General features: G+C 42.4%; 1 protein-coding gene across 2 annotated transcripts in view; it reads right to left on the reverse strand.

The window, feature by feature from the left end:
* Positions 1 to 19,818, reverse strand: part of ndst1 (N-deacetylase/N-sulfotransferase (heparan glucosaminyl) 1) — a 54,670-nt gene extending 34,852 nt beyond the window's left edge. Inside the window, exons 1-3 of one of the 2 annotated variants that reach the window (XM_012958919.3) lie at positions 19,618 to 19,818; positions 17,948 to 18,116; positions 3,375 to 4,175 (exon numbers count right to left, since the gene is read on the reverse strand). In XM_012958919.3, coding sequence (XP_012814373.1) covers positions 3,375 to 3,887 — 513 coding nt within the window. In that variant the 5' untranslated portion in view covers positions 3,888 to 4,175; positions 17,948 to 18,116; positions 19,618 to 19,818. 2 annotated transcript variants of the gene reach the window in all.
* Between the last annotated feature and the right edge of the window lie 1,051 nt (positions 19,819 to 20,869).

A 20,869-nucleotide genomic window follows, 5' to 3' on the forward strand; every position in this document is an offset into this window, starting at 1 on the left:
TCTAAGGGCAAAGACACACAGAGCTACTAGTAGCAGCTACTTGTCGTGGCTACTAAAATAGTCAATGCAGATCATTTACTGATAACTGTCTCTACGTATGTTTTAGCAGAGGCAATTCTCAGTATTGTCTATGGCAGGGGATTTTCTGGAGTTTAGTAGCCATGAACAAGTAAGCTGTTACTAGTAGCTCAGTGTGTCTTCACCCTAAACCAGTGCTTTCTTCTGAAAATCACAGTTTTCCCTTAAGGGCTCTGGTACACGGGGAGATTAGTCGCCCGCGGCAAAACTCCCTGCTCGCGGGCGACTAATCTCCCCGAGTTGCCTTCCCTCTGCCATCCCACCGGCGAACATGTAAGTCGCCGGCGGGATGGCAGACGCGGCGAGGCGATTTCGGGAAATCGCCGAAAAAGCCTCGCGAGTCTTTTTCGGCGATTTGCGCGAAATCGCGCCGCCGCGTCTGCCATCCCGCCGGCGACTTACATGTTCGCCGGTGGGATGGCAGAGGGAAGGCAACTCGGGGAGATTAGTCGCCCGCGAGCAGGGAGTTTTGCCGCGGGCGACTAATCTCCCCGTGTACCAGAGCCCTAAAGGGGACCCGTCACCTTAAGAAATAATTCCAAATTGTTTTCTATTGTGTTTGTCAAGAAAAATAAACTTTACTTACACTATATAAATTATTTGAATCGTATTTTCTTCAGCCTTGGAATTCACAATTGCAGTAAGCAGGCAGGGGCCATTTTGTGGGCACTGTTATCAAAGCAGGCATTGCATCCTGCCAAAATCTTGTTTCTGTGCCAGTATGGGGGGGACCTGATGCCCATGTCCATGCACTGGTTACACAATTAGAGGTGAGGAGGGAGGGGGAAAGTGAGGAGGGCAGTGACATCTAAGAAGTTCTGAATTGAAAGTGAAAGTAACTGTCTGCCCCACCTCTATGCCTAAGGCATAGAGGCGGGGCAGACAATATATGATTGACAGCTAGGATTTTTAAATGCTTTTATAATGGGTATGAATGTGGTAATGAAAAAATGATTTTGAGTTTGATGTTTAAATTGAAAAGGACTTTTATTAAACAGCTTTTTATGTCTGGGTGACAGGTCCACTTTAAAACCAGTGGTTTCTCAACCAGCCGAAAATCACACACACAGGGCAGATTTCAGTGTAGAAATGCAACACTATGTGTCAATAACGTGCGTTAGTGCCCACACAAAACTGGAGGGACCGGAGCAGATCAGGAAAGTCACACTGCCCTTGCTGCTCAAATTGCCCCAGTAATTCCATCTGTAGCCTGTGCATTGTCACAACAAGCCTAAACGGGCCACAAGTGTGCACTGGAGGGTGTGAGATTTCAAAGCATTGTGCTTTGTGCATTGAGCCCTGTCTGTATATTGTAGATGGAGATGTTTTGATTTTGGAAACGTTTTGATCTAACAGTAATTGTTTCTTAAGTTTTGCTGCTATAAAAATAAAACACGTTTGCCAACTATAAAGAGAGGACGCATGACAAGTATGAAAAAGTGGAAGGCAAATAATTCAAAAACACACCATTCTATAAAATACTAAAAGTTAACCTATAGCTATACCACTCTTGTACATAGACTGAAAGAGCTGTTTGTGGTTCTGTTTGGTAACCTACATCATGTAACGTTTGGGCTGTAACATTAATGTTGTTAGATTATCAAAATGCCCCAAATCAATCAGGAAAGTTTGGAATGTTGGTCCCATACACAGGCTGTCAATGCAGAAATCAGTACAGAACAGTATGAGCCCCGAAGCTATTGTAGGGCAGTGTGTTGCGGTCCGGCATGCAACAATTGTAACTATGCTTTGATCCGCGCAGAAACGTTTCACTTCATTGGCATCCACTGAGCATTTGCTGTACAAATCCACACAAATCTCTCAATCTATATATAGAGCTGCAACCGGGGAAGAAAACATGATAGAAGAGCGAAGCACTTATTTTGCTTTTGTGGCTCTACAATAAATGCCCTTACAGTTTCCATTGTTTGTAGCACTACAGTTAGAAGAGACCTTAAGGCCTGGGTCAAACAGCTTTCCCACGGATATTAAACTGTGATAGCTTGCCCCCTATGGAGTGAGAGAGATGGAGAGTAAATTGAGACAATAACTTATAAATGTGGCTGCCAGCAAATTTCCTGCTGGGCTAACTTGTCACTAGTAAGATGCCAGTAACCCAGCCTGCCTTGTTAGCCAAGTACCAGAAAGGCCACTAAGCACTGATCTGAACTCTGCTCACTGTGCAAGCATCCAGTCACATCAATATAGGCCACCACACAGTTTTCATAAGATAAGGATCCATTTTAAGTTCCAGAATTATGTAAAAACAATAAAGCGGACAGAAGAACAATATAATAGTAATTATTCTTAGTGGCTACAAAACAAATGACTGAAAACATGCAAATGTTATGTTTTAAATACCAGCCTGTAAGGAATTGGTGGGAAGATTTACGGTTTTCAACGTATTGCTTTGTAAGTTTGAAATGGCAAATCTGGGCATGGGCAACACAATGCAGAGCAATGCGGGGACCTCTCCCAAACTGCTGTGTGGATTAGGGAAGGGAAGACGGAATGTACTGAATAGAGATATGTCAGCTGAATGGGCTCTCCAGTCAGTCCCCTGTTCTGAGAACAATGCCCCATTTACAACTTTGTGAGAGGATTAATGCCACTCAATTGGCCTAAAATACTTTCTGTCTTGGTGTCACAGCAGAGACCAGAAAGATGGGGGAAACCTAATAAATCTTACTCTTCAGACTACTGCCGCTTGAGACCTCCTTTTGTCTGCCCTTTAAGAATTTTCAATTTGCGTCCCTGCTGCTACATCCTATGCTGCGACTTTATGCTATTGCTTCAACCTCTGCTTTCAGGTTGCTACATGCTCTCAAAAGGGACACTGTACTGAATGATTAAAAGGATTGTCTCACTGTACAAAACAAGGGTATTCTGTTGTCTGAGCATTGCCTCATTCAAAGGTTATGGCTTGGTAAACCCAAAGAAAGTTGCCATATCTCGCGCTAATTTATCCACTGGGAGCTCTGATACACTGGAGTCTGTGGTACTACCTCTATCTTATATTAATAAGCGGAGACAGATGTTCACTCTTTTTCCATGTAACTGTATTATTATTCTTGAAAGTCATAGTATTCTAATTTAAGAAGAACTTTGCTAGAACATCTTATGGTGGCCAAATACAGTGCAATAAAGGTGCAAAAAAATTGTGGCTAGTGCTTATATAATACACAGACTTTGTAATAAGGGATTCTAATATTAACATTGACCTATGTGTGACTGTGCTTAGTGTGTGGCATCAATATAAACGTATTGGTCTACTTTTATCTTAATTCAAAGCTTACCTTGAAAAAGCCAATAATCCCAACTCCATACTCCACACAGTACTTGTCAAGCAATTCACGGTTCCAGGCGTCCAAGTTTACATACTTCAAGATGTTTTCGTACACGATTAGTGCAAAACGTCCCCGGTCTTTGTCGGTCAGGGTAGGCATATCCCCTTTACCTGGAGCAATCTCAGTACGATATTTAAATCGACTCGACTCCAAGATGGCGACTATCTCCTGCCCAAGTTGGGAGTACAGGCTCTCCACAAAGACAAGTACTAAAGGATCTGTGCGAGAGGAGTCCACTGGCTTCAAAGGCTTCATTGGAAGCAAACGGGATGGGCTTATCTTGGGTTCATCACAGTCTGGAGATTGGGCCTCACTTCCTGAGGGCTCCAATCCCCTTTTCCAGCCATACAGGTAATAGGCAGAGATGAAGACACTTAGAAGGCAGAGGGCAAACAGAAGCAAAAGCACCAGTTGTGGTCTTACTGGCCTCCCAAACCTGCGTGTCTTCAGGGACAAGCTCATGGTCTTGCTACCGTCCCAAGAGGAATGGCACAAGCTCACAAATGCGTGCCCACGAGCTTTGCTTACAAGTTCCCCTGACTCAGCCTGTTCATGTCACCATGGCACGTCCATCCAAAGTCCAATTCTAGGATGAAACGGGAGCAAGGAGCTGGCTGATGATGGTTCTTGCCAGCGTGAGGAGATGTTAAAGCCACTGGAGGGGGATGCCTTAGATTTAAATGACTGTGAAGCATGCTTTTCGCAATTAGGATTGTGATTCTGCGTGATGTGTCTTCTGAACATTACAAGCTGCAAGAGAAACATCAGTACAAGCTTTTAGTGATACAATGGTGAATGCAGAACAGCCATGTAATTAAATTATAGTGCATCAAAGGAATTCTGCAGGGAACCAAATAGATCTCCTTTCCTTTTACCACTGACCTTATAGTTACAGGGTATGTGCAGAAAGCACAGCAGCATGCATACACTGTCATCCATATGCTTCAATGTCAAGCAGACAAGGCAAGTTCACATCTCTCTCACGTACCATGCCAAGTACAGCTGCAGCAAGATGGTGAATATAAGAAAATGCCTAATCCAGACTCTTCGGTTATTCTAAGGACACCGGGTGAAAGCCCATCTGGCAAATTAGTGCAAACTCCCTTCCCCCTGCCCCAGATACAAAGCAAATAGGGCACACAGATAACCTTACTCACATTACTAAACCCTGGTTAATTCAACTTTATTTGCATTCTGCCTCTCGTAACAATCCTTCTAGTGTGCGTTTCCCAGTGCCAGTTCTCTGCATGAATCAAACCTGCCTGGTGACAAGCAGGGAGAATATTCCAAACTAGGTCACATTTCCACAGGAGAGCAGCCAAATCCTTCTACACGCCTCGCATCTAGACAGGTGCTCCCCAGCTATTCAAGCAGGCAAACTGACTCCAGGCCACCCCAAAGCATTTCTAAAACTGGTCCTTTATGCAGCAGAGATGCCAAGGGAAGCACATCAATAACATCCATTGCCAGAGCACCCTTACTGCTGCCCTGCAGCTCTACTTGTTACTATTTTTATTCCACAACCATAGCTAAGGACTGCGCCCTAATCCTGTTCTTTAGTCCCTATAAATCTTGAAAAAATCCAAACACATAGAACTGCTAATGCACATCAATCCTCTCTTAAAGCATCTATTTCAGTGGGAAAGCCATGGTTGTCATTTCACTTAACAACACTTTGTAGAACTAAAAAAAAAAAATATGCAAAAAAATTGAATACAAATGACACAAACCCATCAGTCCATCATTGACTCTTCCCTGTACTGTGTATTCGTAATGCCCATATCTATTTGTCAGACAGGCACGAATGCTTCTTCTTATTCACATGGGAAGCCTTTCCTGCAGACATGGTGGAGACGGGAGAGGTGACACCACTAATTGGCCTCCTGGGGCAACTTTTCCTTCCGCAACCAGAGAAGCAGAGCTATATTGGCACATAACCCAATTTACAATTTAGACAGAACCAGGTCACAGCCGTATAGGTTGTTTCCCCACCAGCTTGCGTCTTTAAAAACACCTGGCCCACATAGCAATTAATATTGCATGGTTGTTCTCTTCTAGGTTTGGTAAACTGCTGTGGAAATATTTAAGCACCTGCATGAAGTTCATTTATATGTAATTTCCATTTTATAATTTTTCTCACTTGAGTTTTTTACTGATATATGGCAATCTTCTGTTTATATTATATTCTGTGTATTTGAAACAAACAAACACAAACATTTCAAAACAAGCATTCTTTAGATTATTTTTACATTGACACAATATTATAAAATTCTAGTAAAGGACAACTACAGAAGTGAACACGTTTTTAAATGTGATAGTGGATAAGGCTTCCACCAAGGTCCCACTAAAAAGGCAGGGCCAAATAAAGGTCCCCATACAGAGGGCAGATATCGAATGGGCAGGTTAAAAAAATCTAGTCGGACGGGGGACCGCATCGGCTTGTTGATGCGTTCCCCGAACCGACTTTGCCGATACCCGTCGTTATAATTTTGATCATTTGGCCCTGAGGCCCATAGGTGGGGGATATCGGGAGAAGATCCCAACATCGCCAAGCGAGCGGATCTGAAGGTGTATGGGGACCTTTACTCCAGAGGAAGGCAAAATAACCACCTGAACCCTCTCCAATTTGACTCAGAGGCTAAAAAAAGCCTTCCTGACTCAAAGATGGCAATCAGACCAAACTCTGGATCAACTTTGTACTATAAGGAGTTTTCAGTAGCCCTGTAATCCCTCACTTGCTAAAAAGACATTCGACCCCTTGTTGAAGCTATCTAATCTATCAGCCAGTATGAGGGAGAGAATTCCACAACTTTACAGCTGACGTCATTCAAATGCTTCTCCCATTCATAGTTCCACACTACCCATCACTATATATTTTTAGATGCATTTACTATGTTCTCCCATGTTTTTGCACTCAACTGCTCCCTCCCATCTGCATCAATTAGAAGAGACTTTCTAACCCCCAAATGGGTGCAGATGCTATTTAGAGTCTTCTATAAGTCATGAGTGCTCCACCTGTACAAAGCACTAGACTACAGATTGGGTTTCTGATAGTTGCTATGCTCAGGAGATCCAGCTGAAACACCCACAGTGGCCTAGGGTAAAGAAGAACAGCCATGGTACTGATATAGAGTACTACCCATCCTATAGCCTGGTGGATGTCTACAGTGACAACATTATGGGTTGACGTTGTCCACCAAATTCTGGCACATACAAGTCAACAGGAGGTAAGGAAGATGTGGATACTGGGAAAATATTGTGCCGCTGAACATGGGATAGACCAGTGCTGTCAAACTTCTGTGGTACAGAGGGCCGGAATTTTTCCAGCCTCCGTGGTGGAGGGCCGATAATGGAAGCTAGTTTTGACCACTCCCCTTTTTAAAACCACACCCACTTGAAACCGCACCCATGTTGGGTGAATAATGCAGAGATTAAAAGGTGTGAACAACACAGGGGATTGCATTTTTAAACAATACAGAGGGTTACAGCCTGAATCTGAGGTGTTAACCATGCAGGGGGCCAGAACTGATACCATTTAAATCTTACACAAAGGTAAGCCATCAAAGCAGCCAGACAGGTGGGGGGCCACAAAGAGGGGGGTCGAAGGCCGCCAGTTGGACAGCACTGGAAGAGTATAGCAGACAAAAGCACTGGCACAATTTTAGTGACTGCCAATGTGTTGGACAGCTAAGAAAAACCCACAGAAGTTATTCTGTTACCCAGGTCAGTTGATTTAGCCTTGTTAGGCCAACAGTATACACAAAGAGCATCAGGGTAGCCAGGGACAGGTAGAAGTGTTCACAGGAAAGGGCTCAGAGATGTCTAATGATGCCTCAATGGCACAGTCACTTTCAGACTGACAAGCTTGGTCTGGCCAGTCTCCAAAGAAGATCTGAGGCCTATTTGGTGCTCTGTCTGATATTGTTCTTATGCCTCTTGTGCAGCCTGCAGTGGTGCAAACAACAGAAATACTGAGTCACTCAGATCTTTGACAGATTTCTGAAAGACGCAGCTGCATGAAAAGGAAACAAAAAGGGGCCTAATATAAAACCCAGCTGCATTTCTACTCATTTAAAAGATGTTTTGCATAGCATCACAGAAAGGATTAATCCATTTAAAGCCATAAGCAGCTCACGCAACAAAATGTAATTCTTTATTTGTAAAAAGAATGCCATTATTGGAGATATGCTTCCCCAGATTATGGAGTCTACCGAGGCACGGGGAAACTCCGTCGTCTGTTTTATGGCACTTCCATATGTACATACATTCCAACTAAGGTCTGGAATTCAACTATGCATACTGTATTGTGAGAATGGCAGCTTCCCCTTGTTCAGTGCCACAGGCATTCAAATTAGGATAGATAGAAGTAATAAATCTCAGAGTAGCTGGCAGATGCGGTGGGTCGATTGATCTTTCTGCATTTGCTGAAACAAAATGTTACACTAGACACTATTCATTTCTATTTGATTGTAAATCCAGGTTACTAACAATTGTATTATTGTATTAGAACTATAATAACCAGAGCTGCATAGAGATGCTTTGTCTGGAAGGTTACTATTATTAGATATTATTCACATAGCACCTCACATCAGTACCTGCCCAGAATCTTCAAATATGCTCGATAATGTTCCGCCGTGGCTGCAGGCCAGACAAACATCTCTGAACACACTGCAAGGGGGCCTTGTTTCTGAGCTCCAAGTTGTCCAGTTCTAACCACAGGCCAATGAAAATGTACGCTGAGTTATAGGTCCGCTCACACAGGGCATTTTAATAATGCAATCGAATCCATTCACAATGTGTCTAGTCTAGTCATTACATATAAAGGAATCCTATGCAACGGTCTTTCGGACAAGGTGTGCAAACAACCTTTTGTGTGTACGAATAAGTGCAAAATTCTGTAATTATGAATTATGTGTGTGTGATCAGGACGTTAGATTGCAAACTCCACTGAATGCTGTGTAATCAGTGCTGTGGTATATGTCAGCGCTACAGAAAGAATAATGGGCCAGCATGCTGTTCAGTGCTACACCTTTCATAACTACTACAACACTCAACTTCATTAATGGTGCAGAATTCATGTCTGGTCACCCTCAGCAACCAAATCAGGAGATTTGCTCTAGGTCTAGTAACTTACAAAAAGCAATCAGAAGACAGCATTTACCAGTAACATAACTATAGCTTGCGGGGCCTGGGTGCAGCCGTGCCGCCCTCCAGATGCAATCTTAGTGCCGGATTTGTGTGCTCATAAGCCCAACAGTGGGTCCAGGTGCAATAGCATCCCCCCTACAACCCCAGTTGTTCCGCCATTGGCATTTACTGGTTTGCTGTTTGAAAGCAATCTTCTACCTCACAGCTCAAAGCCAGCTGATAATGGCATATATGAATGTGCTATCTAGAAGAAAATTCAATAATATAGGAGCACCAGGCCAATATTGCTCAGAAATATGACACACAGCATATTTTTACACATACGTAGCTTTGTAAAGGCGTGAAAAGGTAGCGGATCCATAAGTGTTACATAATATTTATCTATTGGAACGGCTTCCTACTTATCTTTAATGCCTGAGAGAGTCACACTTGGGGAGGGTCAGGGTTGACACAACTTGGAACTGGGCGTTTGCTTGCAAAGTCCAGGTCAGCAGGTAAACACATGATCCTCTTATGGATTTAGCAGGCTGCATTTACACCAAGGAGCAGATGATAGACTCTCACTTGCCAATAAGTGCTACCCTTAGACCTGCTTGTTAAAAAAAAATGCATTTACAGTTCAATTTCTTTTTGCACTTTCTCCTTTTTCACACTGCATTGTGAAAACTGTCCCCTAGTCATGACTTTCAGAGATTTATGTTAAGTTAATATGTGAAGGAACCTTCGACAATACCCGCCATTGTGTGTTCTCGCTCTCTCTCCGGTTCCCCCCTTCTTATAATGCAGCCTGGTAGCGGCAATGCAGATCTGCTCAGTGGAGGTTCGAATTCATGCATTTTAATCACTTCATTGAGCTCAAATTATGGGTTCGGCAGTCGCTAAAGGGGTTAAAAACATTCTATAACACACAAAACCCAATGCAGAAAAGCGTGCTCCGGCAATTAGTTCTGGGCTTTTATCGCATAGAGGAGATTGAAGCAACAATGCCTTGGGCTGATGAATTTTGTTATCGCGCGACAGGGATCCACAAAATGATTTCTCTCCCCCCCATCCCAACTTTATCATATAGAAGACAGTCGCATGGATGTCTGTAAAGCCAGAAAAAAAACGCTGTTTCAACAGCGAGAATCCCAAGACCTTTAAGATACAGTAAGATCCTATTCACTGGAAAATAAAGTGGTGAAACCCATCAGAAGTGTGAACTCTTTGTGAACTCGCCCGAGGCACGCAGTGTTGTACATGGAGGGAAAAAGCTCAGACTGCGCCTCAAAAACAAAGAATGTGCTTCATACAGTCAATAATCCAAGAAGGGAAAAATGCGCCCGCCATTATTCCATTATTGCATCTCTCCCACACAGTTCTATGAGGTATAAAAGAAATCTAATTTCCAATGTTTTTTTTTTTTCTTGTTTACTGAAGGGGAATGTTAACACTTTCCTCTCAATACCATCCACCATAAGGGAACCAAGTCTTTCATAGTCTTAGTAGGGACACAGGCAGCAAACCCAGAGAGCCCAAAGTGACTGCTATGGTGAGCCAAGTTCAACAATATTACGAATCTTATAATGACAGTCCATTTGTGAAACCTGCAGTCACACGTGAAATAAAGGTCTGGTCAAAAGCAAAATGAACAACCCAAGCGCAGCCACAATCAATGGGTGTGGGGCAAACTACTTTATTATTATTATGATGATTCAGCAGTATTGGGTTTTTTTAATAAAAGAAACCATGTTGAAACCATGCAGCCCATTACTTGCTCAGAAAAATAATAATATGATGATGATATATTATAATGTCACAGGAAGAAGTCTGCATAGGCTTACATAGGGCAGAATATATCCTCACAAGAAAAAATAAAAAGTACTATTCAATATATATGGAAAGCAGCATATGAACAGTTAAACTTATAGGCCAAGTTACCAGCTGGAAGCTTATTGGCCTGTGCATATTGGCAAGCTGATGGGCAGAAATCTGTTGGGCATGTTTTCAAATTCCATCAGGCTATATGCATCAATAGGACTATACAGAAGGTTCTGTTGATCCAGTCTGCTTCTGACAGGCTTGCATAGACTTGTGCTACGATCTGGAAGCCCAATAATTATATCAGCCAGATTTGGCTAAACATGCGGGTGGCTAAGATCCCAAGGTAGCCAGACGAGCATATGTACTACATATTTCCATATTAATTTGAGTTCTCACAATGAGCTAAGTATTAAATACTGATATTTTAGCTAAAGCACTGCAATTCAGTAAAAGCCATCATCCACTTTTTACCAGTATTAGCTAGCATCCCCAGATATCAAGAGTGAAGGCTGTTCTCCCTAGGGAAGGTGTCTGAAAGAAACCTCAGACTCTATGGGGATATAGCAAAAATAACACAACTGAGAGTTACAATCCAAGTGCTGCAGAACTTTAGAAACAGCTGAAACCAAAGTCCATCAAGTTCAACCCTTCCAAATGAACCCAGCACATGCAAACCTATACTGACCTATCTAAAGGCTCACATACATAAACCATACTGTAGATTTTAGTATCCCAGTAGCCTTGGATACAATGCTTGTTCAAGATCTCATCCAAGCCCCTTTGCAGAATCTGCCATCACAACATCACTAGGAAGGGCATTCCCCAGCCTTACTGTCCTCACTGTGAAAAACCACCTACGCTGCTTCAAATGAAAGTTCTGTTCCTCCAATCTAAACAGCAGGCCTCTGGTGTGCTGACACCCCCTATCTGTCTATAACCCCCTCTAATGTACAGAGTAATTACGTCCCCTCACAGCACCTTTTTTCCAGAGAAAACAACCCCAACCTTGACAGTCTAACCTCATAGCCTAAATCTTCCATCTCCTTTACCAGTTTAGTTGCAGTCTCTGCACTCTCTCCAGCTCATTAATATCCTTCTTAAGGACTGGAGCCCAAAACCGCACTGCATACTCAAGGTGAGGCCTTACCAGAGACCTATAAAGAGGCAAAATTATGTTTTCATCCCTTGAGTCAATGCCCTTTTTTATACAAGACAGCACTTTATTTGCTTTAGTAGCCACGGAATGACACTGTCTGGAATAAGACAACTTGTTATCTACAAAAATAGACCATCCTTGGTCTAAAAGAAGAATTTAGGACAGAATGCAAAGCAATGCTGCAACAAGGGAGGGATATGTTTATGGCAGGGCACAAACTTTGGCACACCATTGAAATTATGTAATTAAATGTGGTCGTCTTCGTAGCCAACCCGACAATACAAAGGGAGTTAACTTGCAATGTATCCCCAGTATTTAAGCATATTCCGGCATTTAAATTGTTCTACCAAATGGCAACACCAGTTAACTGATTTCCTTCTGCCCTGTAGGGCTCGTACTCTCAAGCTGCCACAATGCTGAACAAAAAATACTACATATATTAAAATATTTAAATGTATTTTAAAAAAAAATTATATAATTTCAATTAGCATCCAAACTCATGGCTACGGCCCTACAGAGCAGCATGTGATCAATTAAGAAATGCATGTTTAAGCATCTGTTGGTACATACGCTAATAGTAAATGTTTCGCAACAGATTAAATGTAATTTAAATTCTTCTCTAATATTAGGGAAATATGTATGTCAGGGCTGGATAACTGGAGGCTTGCTGGCCAGATGTCACCCTCCAACTGATATTTTTGTCCCCCAGCCAGCCTCAAACATATGCTATTGTGGCTTACACTGTATGAAAATGGCTGGATAGCACTCATGTGTGAATGTATGTAAAAACCTAATAAAAAGTTAATGTCTAAGTTATTGGATTTCTGGCATAAGCATTCAGTTGTTTTAAAAGCCCTGGCCTGTAGCGTGTAAAAGGGGTGGGATTTTCCCTGATGCACACACTGTGATCTGCACTTGGCTCTGACTGTCAGGTACATTCTAACTGTCAAGTCTCACAGCCCTTGAACAGAGGTGGTTCCAATATGGATATCCTAAAGAGCAGAGAGCCATGAAAGGCCAATATTGTTAATGTTATTCAACATTATCTGTCAGCAAGAGATTATTATTCTAAGTGATCTTTTAGTAATGGGAGTGGGAAGCGCTGTCTGCATTGTATGCACTACTGGGAAATGTACCTGCTGACTGTATATACAATCTAAGAATCAGTCAATCGCTCTCTTCTGTGTCCCTGTTTTCCCTTGCAATGGCCTTCAGAGCTCGGTGGTTACTGGGCAACTTGGACTAGGACTGTAGGAGCCCCAGTGGACTGTGCCACTGCTCCTCAGTTAAAGTAGCCACACAATGGTTACATACATATCAGTATCTAACCAACTGTCCTGCGAGCTGTACGGACACATATCATTTCTACTGTGCTGTTCATTTTGGCTGACAGTTCGAATGATTAGAAGAGACGAAGAGTTGCGGCTTGTGTTTCTCATCTGCTGATGAACTGGCCAACAAGGTGCACAGGCAGATGACATTTTCAAATGTCTACCTGATAAGCTGACCAATATTCATGGTACAAAGATATTGGCTGGGATCAACCTGCCCACCATATAAGTTCTGGTACATGTATGGCCACCTTTAAGGTACTGGACATGTAATGTATGTATGAAGAAATACCACATTCCTCTACTTTTATCTGCTGTTTATAAAGAAGCTTGTTGATAAGCTTTAAGTATGAGGTTAGCAGCACATGGGTCACTTTTCATCTGGAACCCCTATCCGCCTCCTCTTGACAAATGGGAAAACAGCACAAATTAGTAAGTAGCACACATACATTTTATGTATGCTCCCAAATTAACATGGCCATCCAATTATCAAAGACAGTGCCACCATCTGTAATCACTGGGCTCATTTTAACAGGTCCCAGACACATTCTTTTGTGAGGAGGACCCTGCCCCAACCACGGCCTCCTACACTGTGACTATGTATTTTAGTATATGGTAAAGAGGGGAAAAAAATTGCAATAAGAGCCAACTTTAGTGAGGTGGGGGTGCCTGAAACCTGTGTGCTTGGACTGAAAATGGACACTCACATCTGGACGGGGTCATAATTTTGCACTGAGGCTGGTCACCCATCCCTGACTGCATCATTGGTGGGATTGGGGGGTGGGTCAAGACTAGGTGGTCAAGTCCCTTCTCAGTTTTGGACGGGTTAAGAAAAGGAAGGTGGGTGCGGGTCAGGGACTTCCCAATGTGTGCATCACTGGCCTACTTCCCAGTCAAATCTATCTTAAATAGCTCCTTTCAGGAGAAAACAATACATTTTATTATCTAGGCATCCTCACATTTTTCATGGTAATTAAAGTTTTAAACAAATAAAGCAAATATTTACAATAACATATAAAAGAATGTTATATATGAGAAGCTTGTGTTTTCACATTAGAACTCCTCAAGCACAGTCAACAGAGAATACCACAAAAACCCAGCAGATTAAATAAATGATGGGAGATTTGTGCCTTGGGGCCTCCGCAAAGAAAGAAAGTAGTTCCAAGTAAGAAGGACAAGCACCCACAGGATATTTTTCCAGTAATAGTGTCAAGGCCTTTCATGAAGTATGAGAAGCTGCATATTTCCACTTTTGTATCATTCCTACATGGTTGGACGCAGTACACACATATATAAGGGATAAATCTAGTGTATTATTCTTTTTCCTACATGTTCTATAATTAAAATAGATCTGCCGGAGGCACCTTATGGTTGCGGTACAGTTTGCCTTGCAGCTGACCATTCCGACTTCTATTGACTCACCTTGATATTCCATCTGGTCTGTGCGATATCTCTGCACTGACTCTACATCTACAGCTCATACTCCCAAAGGGAACGTTGCCTTGCTGCCTATTATTCTTCATAAAGCCAGTGCCAGTGGCATACACATGCAGCGGAATGGTCACATTACTGCTGGACCAGCAAAAAGCTTTGCAAGTAAAAAGGATTAAAATTCCATGATTGCCTTTGGGATGTGAAGTTTTAGGTTTCATGCAATGTAATTCTAAACACACTTCCTTATGTCTGCTTTATGCACGTGTCATTAAAAACTGGGCCACGGCCACAATATATTTCCTCTCTTTAGATTAAAAAAACTGGGTTAAGTATTTCTGGAAGTCAACACGCGAAATGATGCATGGTTGGCCTGGGCCGACAGGACACTCGGAAAAAAACCCGCTGGGCCCCGCCGATCCAAACCTGATCCACAATGCATTTGTTCCCCCGATCGTGTAGCAGTATAAGGTAGGCACACAGGGTGGTGGAGGAAAGATGCTGGCGGTGGGTGAGGGCGGCCCCTAAGGGGTTGTGGGGCCCCTGGGGTAACAGCCGTGGTGGGCTTCTCACACCCCAGTCCGAATCCACACAGATGGAACACCAAACAATTTGTGCAGATTGTTGCCATATTAAAAAAGCGAAGATTCAACAACATCTCAAATACAATCTAACATGTATTCTTCTTTTAAAAATCGTATAGGTAGACTCCCCAGGTTTAAGGGGCAAATGAATCATTCACCAAAGAACCTGACATGGAGGGCCCACTAGATGCAGATAGAGCTAAATGTAATACGCGTCATATAGACTAGGGATGCATCAAATTTGGTTAGTGATTCGGCCAAGATTCTGCCTTTTTCAGCAGGATTTGGATTAGGCCAAATCCACTGCCCCTGGCCGAACAGACTGGGGCCTACAAGGAGATTCTAGTACTCTGGCACACCTATCTTTAACTAAAGGCTCAATTTTTTTTTATGATGCTTGAATACACTTGTCAGCAGTGCACATAAGCCACATTCCCTCTTAGTGCACATAAGCCACATTCCCTCTCAGTGCACAGAGAATTCTCTGGGGAAAAAAACCCCCCAACACAATATTTATTTAATAAGACTTATTGGAACCTACCCACCTCTATAATCAGAGTTTTTAAAAAGTGAGCACCAAAGATAATTTTTATGCAAATGAATACAAATTAGATGTAATCATGCACATAAGAATTATACAGAAAGTGAGCAGTCAATAGGGCCCCTATGATAAGCTCTTACTATATGCTGGTATGAATACAGCACTAATTTGATTGCTGAGGGGTGAAGGGTTGACGGGTTGCTCACATATATATATTATATATAAACGATATAGAACATGCTATTGAGACATTTTATATTATTCTGCTAGAGTCAGTGATCCCCATTAAGCTGGAAGGAGTCAGAAAATGAAGGCAAAGAATTAAAAAATCTATATAAATTGAAGAACAATTGAAAAGTTGCCAAGGCCTTAAAACCTTTTTATGACCAATTTATTTATTATTTTGGATGTTCATCTCAAGTCCATCTAAATTTACAGCCTAGGTTAGTGATGTGCAGGCTGACCTGCAACCCGCAGGACCGGCAAATTTACCCTTAGGTCAGACGGGTTAGGACAGGGGAAGAACAATCTTCCTCTACTCCTGAAATTTCCCTGTCTTGGAACCAAAGGCCTACGCAGAAGGTACAGAGCGGAAAAGGGCGGGTATGGGTTGGGTGTGGATCCTACAATGGCAACATTTTGCGGGTTAGGGACAGGTGTGGGTTAAGGTTTTGCGGGTTAGGGTCCGGGGCCAGGTTGAATTTTTCTGGACCCGAACATCACTAGGCTAGGTGTAAAAAATTGTCCCTAGTGAGGCAACCAATCAGCAGCCAGCCTTAATATGCTTTAAAAAAAAAAAAAACGGCCATACTTAGGCTGATCAGGTTCGCACTTGCAAAGTCTGGACAATCTGCCGATCCACTAAGCACTGGCCTATGATGTGCATCGACAGATGGAATTTTAAAACCTGCCTGATACCCAAACGGACTGATATCCATTGTAAATGTATATAGGTCAGGATCAGCATGCCTCTATAGATGTACCAGCAATTGAATATTATTGGTCCACGCACGGCAAGTTGGAGGAAAATAAATTGCTAACTGGTTGCTGTATTGGTGTATTTGAACCAGTTAGTAATTCAAGCAGTGGGTTCAGTTAATATACTGACATGGGAGCTCACAAGGCTTATGGTTGGGGGTCTATGACCATTGCTGCACAAAAATGTGCAGTTCTAAATCATGGGAAAATACCGTTGATCTTGATGGACCTGTGTCTTTTGTCAACTTAACTTACTATGTTACTATGTAATGTTAATATGTCATCCTGCACTACTATTAATGGGCAACTGTTCCCCCAAAAAAACTTTTATTGCTTACTAGAAGTAAATGTAATCCTGAGCAACTTTCTCAAATACGTGAAACAACATTCTCGTTTAAGTGGTTTAAAAGTAGTCTCTGTCTGACCCCTGAAACAATGTAGCCGATTTTAAAGACCTGGAGAAGAAATGACCTGCTACATTGTTTCAAGATTCAGAACACAGAACAGAAAGGAATAAACAAATACTTTGAATTGCAATTGCATTTAAACAATATTAAAATATTAAGAAGAAGTCTGAGCCCCCCACCATTCCTTTTCAGTGGCCACATTACTTTGCAGGGATAAACTTCCTAAAGGGAATTTGCTTCTTACGGCCGATCCTGGCGAGCCAGGTGCAGACTATTTGGGAAAAGTCTTATGAATGGCAAGTGACCTTCCCTGAATCCTGGGGGGCTTTTGACCTAATGTCAGCACTTCAGTTATATGGGTACAGAAAAATAATTTCACATTGCAACTAGCAGGAACTTCATAATAACAGCTCTACCTTCCTGACACTATTTATAGAAAGAGTACTTATTAGCTGTGCAATTGGCCTTAATTTTTTTTCTGGTTTTGATATAATCTACTTTTTTGTGCAGCTGTCACGCTTGGAATTTTAACAGCTACAGTTATTAGGGCCTAATTACCAGGCAGACAGCAGTTCAGAAGTCAGATTAGGAAAGGAACAGGAGAAGGGCCTGAACAGAAAGATAAACATTTACAAATAAAAACAGCAATAAATCACAAGCCTCCTAGTCTGCCTATGTTTTGGTTGCTGGGGTCATTGACCCTGACAACCGGGAAGAACTTGCAGTTTCAAGCTAGGAAATGCAACTGTGTTCTGAGCGACAATCACCTGACCCAAAAGAGCACTGTGTGGCCCAGGCAACTGACATTTATGTAAATGAATGGGGCAGTTCGGACCATTTGTCCAGCTACAAAATGCTGAAATTATCCCGTGTAATGTGTATGTATTTCCACTCGGTTATTTCCCATTATGGGACACAGAGAAAATAGTCAAGGACACAAGTTACAGGAAAGAATTTTCCATTGTACACCTTTTGTCCTTGTCATGAGGCCGAAAGCCTGCTATGCTAACCGGGGAAGCACGGCTGCAGATAGGCACACCAAACAATATATTTTTATGATGGTGCAGAAAAAAAAAAATCAACAAATAATATAAATATGTAATACATGGAAAAGTACAGGTAAAGTAGCCAAACTAGCATTACCCAACATGCCCCTGTCTGAAGGCCAACGTCCTGGTGGTCAGGTTTGTTTGATGCCCTTTACGGACTCATGACAGGGTTCAAACTCTTTGGCAGCAGAGCCAGGGCAGTAATCATTAGCCTGCGGTAGGCCTTCCACTTTAGCCGACTACGACTTCAGTTATCCGGCGACCTGTAGTTCAACAAAGACTTTACTGACTATTAAACTAGCACTGAGTAACGAAAGATGTCGATATAATCCTACTTTTACAAATAAACAGAGGTAGTAAAAACAACAACCAGGCGGTAAAGTATGGCACAGGGGGCATTTTGCCAGAGAGAAGTGGCAGACAAAACAGCTCTCTCCGCTCTCCATGGGTTCGATAGGGTTATTGTCAATGAGTAGCCTTTGAACCAATGACAAGCAGAGGGGGCCTTGTCCATCTTCCCTGCCTAAAATACAGTATAATTATTTGCAAATACACTTTCCGCTACCAGGTCACAAAGAATGACATAAAACCTAACTAATGTGTGCTATTTCATAACCTGCTGGGGGAAACATTTTGCATTTACCCAAACCAACAGGAAGTATAAGCGCAAGGGAAAAACTCATCCCCCTATCATGTCAGAGCATGATCTCAAATACCAGGACCTCAAAATGGATATTCCATTTAATATTTCATTCAGCTTAGTAAACATGGATCTCTATTTCATTATGTATCCATTTACAGATCTCAAGCACAAATAACCTAAATATACTGACTCACGCACACTAATAGAGGAAAACACCCTTAAAAAATACAGATGGGCTGTTCTGGCAAATTTAAATTCAGTCAGGCTGACAGCACAGCCCTCCCTTAATTGCCTCCATAAATTATATTCTCTCCAGTGCAAGCCTTCCCATGTATCCCTCCAAGGCTCATTCCAAGAGCCAGGCAGCGCTGCTGCAAATCTACCCCCAGGATCTGGCCTAGGGTTCTATTGATCACATATTCAGCTGCTGTAACACATGTCCATATACACTCCTGTACCCTGTGCCACTGTATGGAACGGGGGCGGACTCACATAATCATACAACCAGACACCCAAATAGAGACTCAATGCAGTCTCATAGACGCTCTCACTGTAGACAGCATGCATGTGTATGGGTGTGCACACACATTCTCTGTACCCTACGGGGATACAACCTGTAGCCCTTAAAATAATGTTGGCTGCACCCTCTGTCACAGCGGTGCAACTACTGGAGGGGCACAGGGTGCAACTGCATCAGGGCAGCACTGCGGTGGCCTTGGGTTTAAAAGCCTCTGTGGCCCCAGGGGGTGCACCCTGAGCAGTAAGAAGGGTGGCAGTGTAAAGGGAGGGGGTGGCAGTGCAAATTTACCCAGGCTTTATGTTAGTTCTCTGTCACCCAAAGATGAACAGAGGTTGCTGGGAGTTGTAGTACAACAAAGTACAGGGTAGGCTAGCCCCTGCAGTATGCACATAAACACAGTGCCACAGTGCACATTAATGACAACAGATGCACACAGCTACTCAGTTGCGGGCAGTGTATTCCCAACTGCATACAGCACCCTGCCAGCTATTTATCTCACTCACTCATTTGCTCCCCGGGCTCATTGTGGAGCTGCCATGCAACATGTGTATTTTATAGGTGCCCAGTCTTAAAGGGGCGACATGCCGACCCCACCGCTTACCTGTTGTGTTCATGGCTGTTCCCCCTCCAGTCGCCAGCTGGGCCCAGTCCTCAGTCCTCCCGTACTCCCTTCCCTGCCCCGGTCAGTCTCTGCGCTGGGAACAGAGGGCTCACACAGGCTGCAAGGGGAGCCCACAGGCTGCAGCACAGACACACAGAGACAGAGAGAGAGAGGGGGGAGGGGACTGAGGGGGAGGAGGAGGAGGAGAGAAGGGGGCAGGTTAGTAAATCCTTCACAAAGGCAGTGCTAATGCCCGTTAACTCATTCGCTGCCTCACAGGACTTTCCCCTCAGGTTAAATCGAAGGTGATCAGCCCTGGGATTCTGTAATACTTTCCTGTATGTTTAATTATGGCACCCAAAATAAGAAAATAAAACTTAAAGACAGGGTACAGTTACCTTTAAACTAAGAACACCAGCTGGATAAGTTGTTACTTATTTAAGGCAAAGTAAAACAAATCAAAATATATATTTATTTTAATTGTATTAATGCATAGGGCTGCTGTGCTCTCACCATTAGCAGTCTGTGTAAAGGACTTTGTGTAAATAGATGATAGATGGATATATAGATAGATGGATGGATGGATAGATAGATAGATAGATAGATAGATAGATAGATAGATAGATAGATAGATAGATAGATAGATAGATTAATTAGATAGATGATAGATAGATAGATAGATAGATAGATAGATAAATAGATAGATTAGATAGATAGATAGATGATAGATAGATAGATAGATAGATAGATAGATGATAGATAGATAGATAGATAGATAGATGATTGATAGATAGATAGATAGATAGATAGATAGATATATGATAGATAGATAGATAGATAGATATATGATCTATAGATTATGAGAGAGATATGTAGATGATAGATAGATAGATGGATAGATAGATTATGAGAGTGAGAGATATGTAGATCATAGATAGATAGATACATGATAAATGATTATTAAAAAAATATAATAAATATGGTCTGAAGGACAGCTGCCAAGTTAAACAGTTCTGCATGGGCAATTTTAGTGTCTTTTGTGACTTCATTTTGCTCTAAGCCCAGCAGATAGCATATGTTTCAGTACCCCTTAGCCCTGTGCACTATGCTCCTGTTTCAATGTAAGAGGGCGACCATGCTAGTCCCAGAAGAACCCGGTAGACAAATGTGTATTAGATTTGTCATTTTACCCCTTTAAAAATTGACCTCAAATCAAAGTAATGCCCTACATGGCTAGTTATGAAATATAGAC

This window comes from Xenopus tropicalis, chromosome 3, assembly GCF_000004195.4.
Source record: "Xenopus tropicalis strain Nigerian chromosome 3, UCB_Xtro_10.0, whole genome shotgun sequence".
Taxonomy (NCBI): domain Eukaryota; kingdom Metazoa; phylum Chordata; class Amphibia; order Anura; family Pipidae; genus Xenopus; species Xenopus tropicalis.